The sequence below is a fragment of the Trachypithecus francoisi genome, unplaced genomic scaffold (assembly GCF_009764315.1).
Source record: "Trachypithecus francoisi isolate TF-2019V2 unplaced genomic scaffold, Tfra_2.0 Lachesis_group1, whole genome shotgun sequence".
In the NCBI taxonomy this organism is placed as follows: Eukaryota; Metazoa; Chordata; class Mammalia; order Primates; family Cercopithecidae; genus Trachypithecus; species Trachypithecus francoisi.
The window spans coordinates 25,960,965-25,978,960 of record NW_022681454.1 but is presented as its reverse complement, the minus strand read 5'-3'; the positions used below and the strand labels follow the sequence as shown (position 1 = coordinate 25,978,960).

Sequence of the window (17,996 nt, the reverse complement as noted above, 5' to 3'; positions counted from 1 at the left end):
TTAATAGTTATTTAATGATCAAAGAAATGTATCCAAAATACAGATAACAAGAGGAGACAACTTGAAAGTCATTCATATTAAGACCAAAATCAAGTTAGATATTTATTTTTTCAGAAACATTTAATGACAACCTAGTCAATGTAAAAAAGAGACAGAAGTGGACAAAACTGGCTAAAACATCTGCCCTCCTGGAGCTTACATTTAGTAATATACAGAGATAAGGGTTGCCAGATAGGAAAAATGCACAGAAACTTATACAGCACACTTGACTCTATTTTTTCTTGTCCCCCAAGTCTCCCTAAATACTTAGATGTTCTACCCACTGACAGTAAACTATTTTAGCCAACCATTATTCCTCACCTACATTTATCCAGCAGGTTCCTAAGTGCTTTCAGACTATTTTCAATCTATTCACCAGTTTGCCTGGATGTTGGCCAGAAGTGATGTCTTCCTTATTCACCAGTAATTGTAATTCCAGCATCTAGCATAATGCCTGGTATATAGTAGATAACCAATATATTGTTGAATGGATAAAATGCAAATTTGATCATATTACTACTTTACTTACAATTTTAAATGGCACCCAAATGCTTTTAGCATCCAGTCTACAAAATCTGAAGAGGCACAATCCTTTTTATAAATCTAGACTCGTCCTTAGTCATGCTCCCTTCCCCTGCTTCCACCCAACCATACAAACTTTTGAACATTTGCACCACATTCTTTTCCACTTCTAAATCTCTGAGCCTGCTATTCCCTTCTGCCTGAAATGCTTTTCTTCTCTACTCTTTCCCCTGACAAACTCTAGCTTAGCTTTCTGATCTCAGCGTGAATATTGCTTCCTCTGGCAAGCCACCATGGCAACCCCAAATCTAAGTTAAATGCCAGCCTTATGTGTTCCTTGTATTTCCCCAATCATTGCACTTATTTTACTGCACTGTAAATGCCTCTTTAAAGTCTTTATGCCCAACTGAGATGTAAGTTCCAGGAGACAAAGACTGTCTAGCCTGTTTATTATCAACAGCACCTGGCTCTGTGCACAATAGCAAACATATAGTAGCATTTCAAACTAAGAGGGTAAAGAAGAACTGTATGTTTAGGACATTTCAGAGGTACCCAGGTCTACTGCTTGAGCACTCTCCCAGTGAAATCCATGAATGTGTACGAAGACTCATCCAAATTTGTGGTCTAGTGTAAGGTATCCCTTATCTAACATCCTTCCATTTTAGGCCCACTACTGTTTGACACTTGTAACTCTGTAAGGTATGGTAGACTTTTGCATATATCTACTATAACAGCAAACTATACGATATTTTTTTTTTTTTTTTTTTTTTTTTTTTTTTTTGAGACGGAGTCTCGCTGTGTTACCCGGGCTGGAGTGCAGTGGCGCGATCTCGGCTCACTGCAAGCTCCGCCTCCCGAGTTTACGCCATTCTCCTGCCTCAGCCTCCCGAGTAGCTGGGACTACAGGCGCCCGCCATCTCGCCCGGCTAGTTTTTTGTATTTTTTAGTAGAGATGAAGTTTCACCATGTAGACCAGGATGGTCTCGATCTCCTGACCTCGTAATCCGCCCATCTCGGCCTCCCAAAGTGCTGGGATTACAGGCTTGAGCCACCGCGCCCGGCCACGATATGTTTTTATAACATGCACATATAGAATAAGATTTTTAAGGTTTATTTACTTCTTTATGTTCTTTAAGGGAAAAAGAATAGGTCATCTAATTTCTTATAAACTGCTCTGTACAAAGTACAATGAAGACTAAAACACAGAAATAAATTGATCTATTTTCATTTTGCATGTAAAGATTGTCTTAAATATAGTAAGGCTAAGACTAATAATTGCACTGTTTCCTCAATTCAACAAATATTTGTCATGTATTAGCATTGGTAGGTGGCTCAGTAACTATTTGCTGACTCAATGTCATGTGTTTAATACTATAGGAAATATGAAAGAAATGTAAGACACAATTTTTGTTCCGGAACATTTTAAATCCAGTCAAGAGATAAGACATAGACCTATGTGAGACGTAGTAAAATGCATGGGCTTTGGAATCATATAGTTGGAGGTTAAGCCCTAGCACTTCCATTTGTTAGCTATATGATGTTCAACAAGTTACTTAAGTGGTCTGCCATGGTTTGAATGTTTGTCCTTTCCAAAACTCATGTTAAAATTTGTGATTGTAACAGTATTCAGAGGTGCGATCTTTCAGAGGTGATTAGGCCATAAGAGCTTCACCGACATGGGTGGGACTGGTGCCATTATAAAAGGGTGGGTTAAACCCCCTCTTGCCCTCTCACCTTCTGCCATGGGATGATGCAGCAAGAAGGCTCTCACCAGATGCCGGCACCTTGATATTAGACTTCCCAGCCTCCAGAACTGTGAGCCAATAAATTTCTATTCATTATAAATTACCCAATCTCAGGTATTCTGTTTTAGTATCACGAGACAGACTAAAACATGGTTTAAGCCTCAGTTTTCTCTTCTGCAAAATGGTGATCATAATAAATTTTACTTCATAGTGTTGTACTGAAGATTATAATGAATAAGCCAATGCATATAAAGTGTTGGCACAAAATAAGCATTCAATCACTGTAAATTATCATTCATATAATACTAAATAGTTATTAACACAATAACAAATACATAACTGTTTTGAATGAATGGAAAAGATAATTGAAGTATGCAATCTGAAATGGAGAGTGCTAACCTAGACTAGTTTAAAATTTCATGTAAATAACAGAATAAAGAAAATTTTCTAGTATATTTGTCAAATAAGAAACTGACTAAAATCTTTGTAATGCTTACTAAAACAAGTAAAATGAAGCATACTGTTTTCAGGTATAGTCTGTATAGCTCGTGTGTTCTATACCTCTATTAGGCATGAGGATGTGTACTTTTTTATCTCCCATTGTTTAATATTACCTAATGAATACTCATACTTTCCTTTTTGCTTTCCTTATTCATCCATCTAATGGTTGCTGCCAATGAAAAATGCAACAGAATACGCTAAGTCTTCTTTATTCCTTTGACTTATGTTACGGGAAATGTTTCTTTCCCACCCCTGATATGCACTTCCATGTGAAAAGAGTTCCATTACTATAACATTCTTGGACTCTCTCTAAGGCTTAACTCAATACACCACAGAAGAGGTTTAATGCCTTACTCAACTTTTAAATTTGAGAAGCATAAACTGAACATACTGCCCCTGATCCAATGCTATTTGACTGGAAGGTTAAATCTATTTAATTCTTGAGATTAGTTGAAAGACTAATTTTGCTCTCATATTAAGCTATGTCCTCCTACCTAGTCTTTATCAGTAATAAAAGTGTAATTTTGATATCCCATCTGTTTTTTTGTTTTATCTTGTTTCTTAATTTGTTCAGAACCCAAGCGAGGAATAAAAGTAATATCACTGGACTCCTTAAAAAACTCCCAACAAGTTATTCAGAAAATATACACTTAAAGTTCTATTGTACAAAATGTCAACAATATGATAATGAATAAAACACAGTCCCTTCTATCAAGTAAAAGGGCAGTCTGTCACACAGAATAATTTTCAGTAATATTAGTAATATCACCTCAGATCGAGAATCCAGTGTTTGGAACTACACACAACAGGCACCTTTAGTACATATTGTAAATTTAAAACCTTACTTGTCATGATAAATGTCTATTCCTTTGGTGACTGCCAAAGGTACTGTCACAGTACTACTAAAGGTATGGTCACAGTCAACTTCAATTATTAAATAGCACTTATATCTAACATTATTTAAGAATTCAAATCCAACTGGGAAGATGGATTTGAGCAAAGCAAAGAAGCAAATACTAATTTTTTTAAAAATTGTATCTAAAGCACATGTGCACAGGCGTTCATCTGAGTCTCTTCATTTTAGAAACAATTCTGGTAAGCTGCATTATGTCATTTCCCAGTTAAATGAACTGGAAAAGTCAAGTTGAAAATGGGAGTGTTAAACACTAGAGAAGGCTACAGACAGAAATACAGTGATAGCAGTATAGGAAAAAAAAAGCAGACATGGGAACTCTATTAGACTTGGGAACTCTATTAATAGACTATGAGTTCTATGAGGGCAGAAATTGTGTTTATTGTTTTACACTATATGCTCAGTGCTTAGTATGGTGCTGCCACATGGTAGGTATTCAATAAATAACTGACAAGTAACAGAACACTGAAGAAACTACAAAAGCTAACATTCTGGATTTACATTTTAAAATGGCAAACAGTTCTACACACCTTAATAGACCCTGATGTTAAATCTAAACAAACAAAAACATAGATGTTCTTAATAATGACACCAATCTTGCCAAAGAACAAAAAAGATAATCATGTTTAGAATGGACAGTTTATAAAAACACAAAAAGAGAACGTTAGTAAGCTTCGGTTATCTGAAATATTAACTTCAGAGAAACATCTTATTCCCTAATTCCACTGGATAAATGAATTGTTAATATAAAATAATGGGTGGGGCCGAACGCAGTATCTCATACCTGTAATCCCAGCACTTTGGGAGGCCAATGCAGATGGATCACTTGAGGTCAGGAGTTCGAGACTAGACTGGCCAACACGGTGAAACCCCATCTCTACTAAAAATACAAAAATTAGCCAGGTGTTGTAGCAGGGGTCTGTAATCCCAGCAACTTGGGAGGCTGAGGCACAAGAATCACTTGAACCCAGGAGGTGGAGGTTGCAGTTAAGCCAAGATCATTGCACTGCACTTCAGCCTGGGCAACACAGTGAGACTCCACCTCAAAAAGAAAATTAAAAAAATAAAATAGTGGGTGGCTAAAAAGAAAAAAAAAAAACACCTATTTCTTATTGTTTGTCAGGCAAGATGGTAGTAATTTTTAATTGTATTAACTTACTTGAAATGTTGTATAAATATTAATGAGAAATAATAATACAACAAGTATATATAACAATACTGGTTTTATTACTCACAAAGTAAATATAGCTCAACAAAACACTATTGCAAAATAGGTAGGAAAACTCACACACTCAGTTCACTATAGACAGCATTCTGAAGTTTCTTCTCCCAACCTGTTTTTTAAAAAAAGAATAAAATATATGAACATACTAGTTTTTAAATAAACATACATCATAATTAAATTTATCTCAACAAAACTTTGGCATCATATTTATTTGTGAAAGAACTTTGTCAACTGCCAATCCCTATGTAAAGTGTTATTAAATATTATTTCCTATATACTTACTATATCCCTTGGCTAACACTGAGCAGCAAAGTCACCAACATGATATTTTAAAATAATATCATTATTGCACCATTTTATCAAGTTGGGAGGAACATTTCCTTTTTCACTATCAAAGTGCTCAATGAATGTCAAAATCTTCGGATGTTGTACTACTAAAGCTGTAAGGAATGTGCCAAGGGAACAGCAAAAAACAGGCACCTGATGAAGATAGATGACAAGTATCTAGTTATAATTAACTTGTCAGCAAAGTCCTGGACGACAGAGGCAGATTATTGTGAGTTACCAATAGTCAGACCAGTTAGCTCAGCTAACTATCTGGGACAACCACTTAACATCTCAGTTCCCATATGCAGATGTTGGACTAGGGAACCTCTCTCTCCTCTTGCTCTTTGAAAAGTTAGAATTTTCTTTTTATTTTCTGTGAAAGCATAAAAGGAAAAAAGTCACAACTGAAAAGTAAAATGAAAAATTATTTAACTAAGGAGATACTTAATACCTTAAGGATGTATTTATCCGTCAGGATATTACCAGTAAGGCAAACAGTATTTAAAACGAACTAATGCAAAGGAGTCTTTCTCACAGAGTTCTTGAATTTTTGCACCATTTTGTTAAAATGTCTAATAGTTCTAATTCTCCCTAAATAGAAACCTATTTGGCCATAGTTTTCACAATTTTGAATGAGAAACTGGAAGGCTGGGGATAAAATATTATTTATTTTGCCTTGCAAGGGTATCCAAGGCACAGAATACAGTCATGGGTTCTTAGTTTCTGTTTCTGATTGGGCCAGTAAAGCTCTTTCCTCATCCCTCTTCTCTGCTTATCACTAGAGATAGAAACCAAAAACCATGGCTTCAGGCTGTTAAAAGCCTAAAACAAAACAAAACAGAATGACGACAACAAAGTAAAGTGGCTGTACAAGCTTGAGGGCTTAAAGAATTAGGAATAAATAAAACATTTTCTTATTTTGCCTTAAGTTATTAGGAAAAAATTACAAACCTGATATTTTAAAGAATTCCTTAATATCTTCTTTCAGTGATTCAAGTTTAATCTCAGGTCTCTGAAGACTGGCCTAATAATAATAATAATAATAAAGAAAGATAAGGAAGGAAAAGACATCCAAAGTAAATCATTTGAGTTGATATTTAGAACAAATGAAATGTTTAAAAAGGAGTGTCCAAAAATGTATACTATTTGAAAAATCCTCTTTGAAGATAGAGCTTAGAACTATCTAGAATAGCTTGTACGAAAGAAGACTTTCTCACTAACTCTTAAAGGATCTGTGATAGTATACTAAAGTCTACTAAAATTATAAAAACTTGGAGATTATGAGTCCTTATCATCTTTATCTAGGGTCTCAAGTTGGAAAAATACTCAGATTTTATAAATTCATTGCCTTGATACTATATTAAATATATATGGCACCTGTACCTAATGACTGAAAAAACAGCTGCATCCACATAAATGGATCTTTGCATAGTGTCTTCCTCTTTGGATTGCTTTTCAATGTAAATGCATTGTGTATATTTGTAGAAAATACATAAAACTACTAGTTCATAAATGTGTATTATTAGTGTTTTATCTTCAAGTGCATTTTTCCTATTCTACTGGTTTTTCACACTGTAATTTTTACTAAAAAATAAAATTTTTCCTACTTGTAATGGCTTTGATTACTCTCAAAGTGTTGATGTTCCATCACCTAGCTCTGTCAAATTCTAGCAGCATACTTCTTCAGAAGGAATTTCTACTAGAGGATCTCAAATAGAGTATTTCAAACCTAAGAAATCAAAACTTGGTCTTATCCTCCACTCTCTGTCTTGTTCTTTCTCTTATATTTTTCAAATCTTCATCAATAAAATTACCATTTACCAAATCTTCCAAGTTAGAAATTTCAAATTTATTCTCAATTCCACACTAACTCTTCCATGATTCAATGCCTTTCTGGGAGATGGCACTGGTGGCAGTGAGATTTTTTGTAAAAACCTCCTCGATTTCCACATAAAAACAGACCAAGCAACTAGGTAGCAAAGCCAAATCCCTTGGAAAATATTTACAACAAAACTAGATGATAAGCTATTCCCCAGAAATACAAGCAGCTGAGGATAAACCAACTGCCACAAGACCTGTAAGGTATCAACATCTGTACAGGAAGAAGCAGAAGAAACAATTGGCTATCTGATGTAGTGAAAACAAAAGAACCCCAAAGTAGTCAACAAACATACACTTGAACACATGATGAGCCAACTTTAGAGCAGAAGTTAAAACAGGGAGGGGTTTTGCCTAATCCAAATATAGCCAGGTGATATCTGAAGAGACTGGAGCAATCTAGTACCTATAAATTCTTAAAACTGACAAATCAAGGCTCTCTTTCCAAAGTCTGGAAATGTTGATAGAGTAATAAAAAAGGAGAATGATAGGGAGCTAACTCATTACCTTAAACAGTGGTAAATAATGAAAAAGGCATTTATGCTGCCTTTCCTATTGGCACTATACCATTAGCTATCCACACAGTAAATGAGGGAAAATGACTCTTTGCAAAAGTATTCTAGCTAATAACTAAAACAGATATGATATAATTAGAATATCACAACTTTGCAATCCCCAATGAATCACTAATTCTAGGCATTGAGCAAAAATAGCTACTAACATTGCAAAAGAGATAATCAGACATTATGTGGTTTTCAATGAAAGAACACTCTACTGCTATTGTCCAGCCAAAGGGATAACACCTGAGTATGATGAAGCCTCTGGGTCCACCTGTCAACTTACAAGACATACAAAGGACAGAGAAACATGTTGAGTTATACCATGAATTTGCAATAAGAAAAATCTCCAGGCTATGGGAAACTCTAAGGTCAAACAGCCTAGTTCTTCAGCTGATAAACTGTAAGGAAAAACAAAAGAAGGAGAGAAAACCTATAGCTAAAAAAAAAAAAAAAAAAAACAAAGACATTTTAAAAATAGGCAGGACTAAACTATAGTGTCTAGAGATATATATTTGATTAATAAAATTATCAAGGAATGCAGAAAATGTAAAAAATCCTCAATGTCACTAATCACTAAAGAAATGCAAATCAAAACTGCAATGAGATACCATTTCACACCAGTCAGAATGGCTACACTTAAAAAGTCAAAAAATAACATGCCAGGGAGGCTGTAGAGAAAAGGGAAGGTTTACACACTGCTGGTGGGAATGTAAATTAGTTCAGTCATTGTGGAAAGCAGTCTAGAGATTTCTCAAACAACTTAAAACAGAACTACCATTTGACCCAGCAATCCCAATTACTGGTATATATGCAAAGGAATATAAATCATTCTACTATGAAGACGCATGCCTATGTTCATTGCAGCACTATTCACAATAGCAAAGACATGGAATCAACCTAAATGCCCATCAACAGTAGACTGGATAAAGAAAATGTGGTACCTATACAACATGGAGTACTATACAGCCATAAAAAACAACGAGATCATGTCTAGCAACATGGATGAAGCTGGAGGCCATTATCCTAAGTGAACTAAGAGCAGGGACAGAAAAACAAAACCCACATGTTCCCACTTTTAAGTGGAAACTGAACATTGAGTACATGTGGACACGAAGAAGGGAACAATAGACACCAGGGCCTACTTGAGGGTGGAGGGTGGGAGGAGGAGGGGGAATGGAACTACCTACTGGGTATTATACATACTATCTGGGTGATGAAATAATCTGTACACCAAACCCCCATGATAAACAATTAACCTATAGAACAAACCTGCACATGTGCCCCTTAAACTAAAAGTTAAGAATAATAAAATATCTAACAGAACTAAAAAAAAAAAAAAAAAGAAATGCAGAAAAGTGATTACCATAAATCTCATGTTATCAGAAATGGAGGGGTTTGTGATTGGGATGGGACAAACGGAGAGGTTTCCAGTGTAGCTGGCAAAGTTTCACTTATAGAGTGGTCATTACAAAGTCCTTCACTCCATAACAATACATTATAGATTTGTATCTATAATATAAATATAAATTTATATACTTATGGGCTAGAAAGCTTCAAAAAAGACAGGATAAAAGGTCCTCCCAATCTATACTTTCTCTCCATTTTGAAGTCCCACATTTAGTCTAAGACAAGTCTTTCTCATCTGAATTACTGCAACGACCTCTAAATTGGGCTTCTTGTCACCTTACTTAAATTGTGACCACTTTCACCTGGCATTCTCAAAACTCCCTTACTTTGTTTTTTCTTCTTTCTTCGCATTTGTCACCTTCTATTATAGTGCACGATTAATTTATTTTCTATGTTTATTGGTATATCATCTATCTCATTACATTGGAAGTGGTAAGCTCCATTAGGGCAGACATTTCTGCCTTTTTTAACTGTCTGTATCCCAAGTGCCTAGAACCTAAGTTGTTTTCACACAGTAGGTGCTCAATAAATGTTTATTGAATGAATGAACCAATTTCTTCCTTTGCCAATCTATCTTCCAGCATTTCTTTCTAAAACATAAGTCTCTCCCAGCTGTGGCTCTTCACAGCTTACATAAGAAGTCTACATTTTTTAACATGGCATACTTGGTCCTTCACAATGTAGACCCAACTTATCTCTACAAATTCATCTCCTGCTGTTCCTCCACCAAGTTAACAACATCCTCTTCTCACACCTCCTCCCCACACACACCTTAGCCACAGTAAACTATATGACTGATTTCCCAACTCTCAGTCCTTTAAGGGCTGTTCATATTTTCTCAGATGGAAGTGCTCTCTCCCTACCTTGGCAAACACCTGCTAGCTTCCAAGACATCCTTCAAATATCACCTCCTTTCCCAAGGCCAGGCAGCAAGGATAAAACATTACGTTCCTCTGTTTCAACAATTATAATTTTCAGCTCACCTATTTATCTTTCTGACTAGACTATAAGTTCGAAGGCAAGGAATAGGTCTTTATTTTTGCATCCCAAGTATCACCCTGGCATTAATTATTGTTTGACAAAATTATATTGACCAAACCGCATTCTATTTTTTACCCAATTTCCTCCCCCGCAAAACAAGGAACTTGATAAAAATTATGTTTAAGTGAAGAGACTGTTTTCTAATACGTTACTCCTAGAAAAGACTTTTAAAATCAGAAAAACCCTGCTAATTATTCAAATGCACTAAATCAAAAGTAAATAAGCTATCTTATACTAGCCTGCACTTGAAAATGATTCAGAGAGAAAACAATTTAAAGAATTTTTTAAAAACTGGTTGTTTTTTCTAAACACTTTCAGTATTTTAAGGTTGCTAGACCTCCTAGATATACTTTGCACCCAAACTAATTATAAACATCTTCAAGTATTTGAGGATCAAAAGCAGGACGATGATAACATGGTAAGGCACAGTGGTTCTCAAACATGATTTAGCAACAGAACCTATTTTGCAAATGACATCGAAAACCTATTAGGAATCCTATATAAAACACATTGAAAATGATATTACCAAACAATAAGAACAATGAGCCTTTTCTTGTTTGCTAATGTTATGATTAACATTTAAAAGGTACAGCTTTATTCTGATATAGCCTGAATATCCAATTTCTGTATTTTGTTTTGGTGGTTCAGCATAGAGAAAAGTCCCGATCAAAGACATGTTTGCACTTTTAATAGACTTCCTGGTCATCTCAGCACACTCCCAAATTAAACTGATGTAGGAAATTGAAAGAAGCAGAGTTGGAAACTTTTATTTTGAGATAAATCCTAAAATTTACCACAAATACAAAAATCAGACAAAGAGCTTCCAATACTGCTAAAATTACACATAACATGGTTTTACTACTACATGATGGGGTATGACAAGCTCACTTGCCTTACATCTCAGTAGTATACCATCACTAGGGGCCTGTGTTAAACAGAAGCACTTGTGCTTTGCCTGGCCAACCAACCCCAAACACAGTATACCCACTGCATTAAGGTTCATCACTTGAACAACATTCCATAAGCACACATGTGCAAGCCCAGATATTTTAAAGGACCGGTGTAGAATTATATCTTTATAATCAAGCATGCATTTGTAAGAAGTGTACCAAACACATGACAAAAGATAAGAGAAACAGGTTCTATTCTGGGATCACCCAGAAACAAGTTAATCTGGAAACACAGTAGTGGATTATGTGCTAAGCACTTGATATTTAGTGCATCTGAAAGTGTTGTTTCTTAGTATATTTTTTTAATTAAACATTTTTAAGTGAATATAGCTTTTCAGAATCCTTAGCTATAATAGAACACAGTTTGAAAACCACTTGGGACTAAATGAGAGTGGGATTTGGCATCAAAAGATCTGGAATCACCTCTCAGCCTAATTTACTAGCTTGTTCAAGTCATTTAACCTCTCTGTATGGCTTTTCTTCTTTATTTAATAGGAAAAATAATACCTTAACTAAGTTATTATGAGTCTCAAATAGAAAAATGTTCAGTTATTTTTAGGCTATAAAGTCCAATATAAATTAAAGTTGCTGTACTATAAAATATAAGATGTTCCAGATGGCAATGGACTAAATATCTGTAAAACTGTCAGTGAGGTGGGTGAGGGTGGCTGGAAGTAGAGGCTTTGCTTTTCAAATATCTATGACAAAAGTTAAGTCTTCTTTAAACAAAATGCCTCTCACTCACTTTAAGAGCTAGTGAAGAATATGCTTAAAAATATAATCTAGTGAGAGAGGGTACAGTACATTTGTAGTTATGGTCCTGCATACATCCTTCATCCATTTAGTTATGCTGATTCTGACATCCTCCACCCTTCTGCACTCCTAGAAACACATGACCAAACCTCTCCCCCTCACACACATACACAAATCTAGTTTCTTTCAATTCCTACTAGAATAGTCTTAATCCAAAGTACTGGCCACTAGCAATCTTAAATTTCTAATCTTGGTGAACAAAGGGAACTGGAGAAGCAAAGCAGCTAAAATAGCAGCTGGGCCAAAGAAGCTGTGAAGTAAGCTGAGGCTAACTCTCCATTAAGTACAAATGAGGGCATAGGAAGTTCTACAAAAAGAGTTCCAAGGATCCTTTAATTCCCTCTAAAGAGACCTCATCCTCCCCGCTTTTCACTATGTTATCGTGCTAATCCTGAACTTCATCATTCTGTGCCCCATGGAATTGTAGGGTTAGAAGTGATTACAGAATTCTTCTATGTTGACTAACCATTTAATGCTTGATTATCTGCTCCAAATGATTTTCTGGCTTCAAAACTCTAACTTTAAAACTGTACCTTCCTAACTTAGAAACTGTCTACATCCCTACTTTAGTCAATTCCATCTCTGAACTATTCTACTGGAAAATTCTTACTTATTATGAGATTAATTCTCCTTAAGATTCACCATCACTACCCCTTCCCCTCCACCACTCCATCCTGGGGTCACAGAAATAAGCTTAGTGTCTCTTCTGTGAGAGAGCTTCCAATTTGAAGATAGCAATTGTGTCTTCCCTGAAGGCTTCTCCTTTTAAGGCCACAATATATTCCCAGGTTCTTCAAGTTCTCTTCATACAACAGAGCCTTCTTACCACCCTGGCCATTCCTCTCTGAGCAAGGTCCAGTTCAACTTGTTCTCCATTGTTGTAGTTTCTTAACTGGCCTCTCTATTTCACTCATTCCACTAGACCACTGATATTCAAACTTTTCAGTCTCAGGACCCTCACTCTTAAAAATTACTGATGAGGAGCCAGGTATAGTGGCATACACCTGTGATCCCAGCTACTGGGGAAGCTGAGGCTAGAGGGTCACTGGAACCCAGGACTTTGAGACCAACCTGGGCAACACAGTGAGACTGCATCTTAAAAACATTATTGAGAACCCAAGAATGCTTTGTTTATGTGGATGACATCTATTGATATTTGCACTGGAAATTAAAACAAAAACAATTAAAATATTTGTTTATTAGAATGGTAGTTCTTCAAAACATTAAACATAGAGTTCATATGATTCGGTAATTATTCCACTTTTGAGTATACATCCAAAGAAATGAAAAAACAGATACTCAAACAGATACTTGTACATCAATGTTCATAGTAGCATCTCTTTTTTGTTGTTTTTTGAGATGGAGTCTCCCTCTGTCACCCAGGCTGGAGTGCAGTGGCGTGATGATTTCTGCTCACTGCAAGCTCCACCTCCAGGGTTCACACCATTCTCCTGCCTTAGCTAGCCTCCCAAGTAGCTGGGACTACAGGCGCCCACCACCACGCCCAGCTAATTTTTTTTTTTTTTTTTTTTTAGTAGAGACAGGGTTTCACCGTGTTAGCCAGGATGGTCTTGATCTCCCGACCTCGTGATCCGCCCACCTTGGTCTCCCAAAGTGCTGGGATTACAGGCATGAGCCACCACACCAGGCCCATAGTAGCATTATTAACAATAGCCAAAGGTGGAAACAACCCAAATGTCTATAGATGGATAAATGGATAAACAAAAATCATATGTACATATATAGTACAATGGAATATTATTCAGCTCTTAAAAAGAAAATTCTGGCCTGGTGCAGTGGCTCACCCCTGTAATCCCAGCACTTTGGGAGGCCAAGGTGGGCAGATCACGAGGTCAAGAGATTGAGACCATCCTGGCTAACACAGTGAAACCCTGTCTCTTCTAAAAATACAAAAAATTAGCCCAGCGTGGTGGCGGGCCCCTGTAGTCCCAGCTACTCGGGAGGCTGAGGCAGGAGAATGGCATGAACCCGGGAGGCGGAGGTGGCAGTAAGCCGAGATCGTGCCACTGCACTCCAGCCTGGGTGACAGAGCGAGACTCCGTCTCAAAAAAAAAAAAAAAAAGAAAAGAAAAAGAAAAGTCTGACACATGTTACAACATGGATGAACCTTCATGATACCAAGCTAAGTAAAATAAATCTGCCAAAAAAAAAAAACAGATACTGTATGATTCCACTTATATAAGGTACCTAGAGTGGTTAAGTTCATAGAGACAGACCACAGAATGGTGGTTACTACAGGTTGAAGAGGGGGAGAATGTGGAGTTATTATTTATGGGTACAGAGTTTCAGTTTGGAATGACGAAAAAGTTTTAGAGATGGATGGTGAGGATGGCTGCACAACAGTTAATGACAATGAACTGTATACTTAATGATTAAAATGGTCATTTTTATGTTATGTATATCTTACCACAAAAAATCTGTTCAATTCATTTTAATTAACTGTAATAAACTCATTGTATACTAACTTATTTTTATTTAAAGTAATTGTATTTTCAAAAATAAAACAGGGAGAAAACAGGCACTGTTTTACATTTTTGCCAATCTCTTTTGATGTCTGTCTTAAAAGAAGACAGCTAGATTTTTTATTCTGCCATAGTTTTCAGTCTACGGTACTGTGTTGTTTTGGTTGTTGTCCATGGAAAAAGGAAGAGTATTTTAATATTCTTTTTCAGATAAATGGGGATATTCTCCTTTGATAGTATACCAAAATTTACAAGCAGTAGTTTCCTAAAGATTAGTTTTGATGTAGAATCTGACCATCAATAAACTTTCCATACTTTATAACATAAAAATGCATTGATCAGTCTTGCACTGTGACTTAATTTTTTACATATCATACATAATTTTGTAACATTATACACTGGTCTTTTCAAATATATTGGTTAACTAAGTTATAAAGTGAAAACATATCATTGAATAAAAAGTAATGTTCATTACTATCACTACGAATACGCAACTGGCACATACGAAATGTTCAATAAATACAATGGAATATTATTCAGCCCTTAAAAGGAAAGAAAATTCCGACACATGCCACAACATGAATGAACTTTGAAGCCATCAAACTAAGTGAAATAAATTTTTAAAAAGACAGATACTGTATGTTTCCATTTGTATGAGGTACCTAGAGTAGTTAAATTCATAAGACAGACCATAGAACGTGGTTACTACAGGTTGGTGGGAGGGGGCGAGAAGAAGAGTTATTGCTTATATATGCCTATATATATAGAGAGAGAGACATACACAATATATATAAAATACATAAACAAAAAGCTAAAACAGAAGTGATATTTTAAAAGGATATAATGTCCTTTCTCACATCAATCCCCAAAATATCCTTATTATGAGCTTAATAGTTTGTACTTGTCTAATTTCTCTCAAGGGCCCATCCTACCACAGATGAGAGGCTCCATTAAAATATGTTGAATTACTACGTATCTTTATTTCTTCCTAATACTTTTGGTTCTTTCCAAAACTGTAGACCAGACCTGTTTCTGTAATCCTAGTCATCCCAGTGGACACACATTGTAGCCAGGAATAAGCTCTAGTTTCAAATGGAAAGTTCTGGCTTTGCAAAAGCTGACCATGCCTTATACTCAATCTGCGCTGTGTAATTCCAGCCCTGCTCTGGTTTCTCTCACCTGAGGATGGATCCCTCACTGGTTTTCTTTTGCTGACATCTCCAAGCTGACCCCCTTCTCTTCCAGCACTGGCTGTCTTGTTCCCTATTCATCCGCATCTTTATTCTTAGTCTCCTTTCATGGTATACTTTATGCCTGAAAGTCTTCACTTCACATTTAGTAACCAATTTTCTATCTTTCATTTCAACTTGGTCTTACCTAATACAACCCTACATGACCTTCTATAAACAACTCAGTTTCCTCTAAAAGCTGAAATAAAACATGAAGAGATGTACTTAAACAAAGCAAACCCACATTTTAGTATTTCTCTTATCCCTTACATATGTATTTTCTATGGAGACAAGAACTTTCTTATTTTATAATCCTGTATACCATTATTTATTTCTTTACTATTTTAACTTTTCAGGATTAAAGGACAAACAGCAGCAAAAGTAGATATGGGTAAGTATGACAGCACTCCCTGGTTCACACCAAATGTAATCAGAGTTCTTGACTTATGACAACAACCTATTAGTTGCATTATTCCTTCTCTCTTCAAAGCCTATTTTCTTTCAGGTTCCTTCCTTTTGCAATTCTATTATTTATAATGACAATGTGAGCAACAAAACATAGTAAACACTTAATGGAATGAAAATAACATTTGGGGTATTACACAACATCAATTTTAAATACAAATAATGCATAATAACATAAAATAACATGGCTGATCTGGTGCTAATCACCCCATTATCTAGAAGATGAGTGAGCAAATCCTTTTTTTTTTTCATTTATTTATTTATTTATTTTGTTATTTTTGTAGAGACAGTCTTGTTCTGTCGCCCAGGCTGGAGTGCAGTGGTGCAATCTCAGTTCACTGCAACCTCTGCCTTGAACAAATCAGGGGTTCAAGCAATTCTCCTGCCTCAGCCTCCTGAGTAGCTGGGACTACAGACACATGCCGTCACACCCAGCTAATTTCTTTTGTACTTTAGTAGAGACATTGTTTCACTGTGTTGCCCAGGCTGGCCTCCAACTCCTGAGCTCAGGCAACCCGCCCACTTCCGCCTCCCAAAGTGCTAGGATTACAGGCATGAGCCACCACATTTGGCCAGCAAATTCAATTTTAAGATGCAGGTTGACTTCATAAAGTACCTCAGAAAACAAAAAAACATAGCCTTTTTCTAGAGAACACAAAATTCCACACTCTCTTTAACAAATTTCAACATAAAAAGGGATACATTAAAATACAGTCAACGTTTAAGAGAAGAGCTAATGGTGTAGGGTGAGGAAATCTAAAAATCACTTATATTTGGCTTTGAAATATTCTGTGTGATTTTATATTTCCAACTAAGTTGGGCCAACATTGCTCAAGCACTTTCTGGATATACCCAAACAGATAAAACAAAGCCAGTACAGAAGATGCTGGTGGCATGAAAATGCCCTCTTGATTAAATTTTAAAAGGCTTGTAACAAACCACCAGTTGTTCAAAAATATATTATTAAAGCTGATTGTAAAGTTGCCTTTAAAGAGTTATTTCTATTAAATGTCAGTGCTAATGGATATAAACTAAGGCAAAGTTGGTATCACAGATTCTCTTACAAGTCCAAGATAACATTATTTTAAAAGATCTATAATACATTCTTTTAAAGTATGAATCTATATTATAGATCTGTCTAATAAGCCTATATTGATTTTGCAAATAGGCATATACATATAAAATATAGATCTTATTTTATCTTAAGAACCAGCCAAATACCTTTTTGAGTTTCTTGTGTAATCATCTCCTGACTCCCGCTTTATCCTTCTTTCTATTCTTGCCCAACTTTCTATTTTGTCTATTTTCTAACTTTCTAATTTTCTATTTTTTCTTTCTATTCTTTCTATCCTTGCCCAACTTTCTATTACTTCAAGGATCAACCTCCTGATGTTATATGTATAGATCCATAATCCTTTTTTGAAATCCTGAAGCCTGAAAAGCTTTGCAAACCAAGTCTTTTCAAAACTGAATTAGTGGCAAAATCTGTCCTGACTTGAACTCATGTGGTACAAAACTGGCAGAAGAATATTTAGGGCTGGCCACGGTGGCTCACGCCTGTAATCCCAGCACTTTGGGAGGCTGCCAAGGTGGGCGGATCATGAGGTCAGGAGATCAAGACCATCCTGGCTAACATGGTGCAACCCCGTCTCTACTAAAAATACAAAAACTTAGCCAGGCATGGTGGTGGGTGCCTGTAGTCCCAGCTACTTGGGGAGGCTGAGGCAGGAGAATGGCATGAACCCGGGAGGTGGAGCTTGCAGTGAGCCGAGATGGTGCCACTGCATTCCAGCCTGGACAACAAAGCAAGACTCTGTCTCAAAAAAGAAGAATATTTAGTCATTTATCAAAAATAGTGTAAAAATTCATGCATTTTCCTACAGAATGTGAGTGTATAC

At 36.1% G+C, this 17,996-nt stretch overlaps 1 protein-coding gene across 1 annotated transcript in view; it reads right to left on the bottom strand.

The window, feature by feature from the left end:
* TBC1D19 (TBC1 domain family member 19) overlaps positions 1–17,996 on the bottom strand; it is a 177,186-nt gene that overhangs the window by 142,779 nt on the left and 16,411 nt on the right. The window contains exons 2-3 of the mRNA XM_033213934.1: positions 6,224–6,296; positions 5,009–5,054 (exon numbers count right to left, since the gene is read on the bottom strand). Of these exons, the coding sequence (XP_033069825.1) occupies positions 5,009–5,054; positions 6,224–6,296 (119 nt within the window). The remainder of the gene's footprint in view (positions 1–5,008; positions 5,055–6,223; positions 6,297–17,996) is intronic.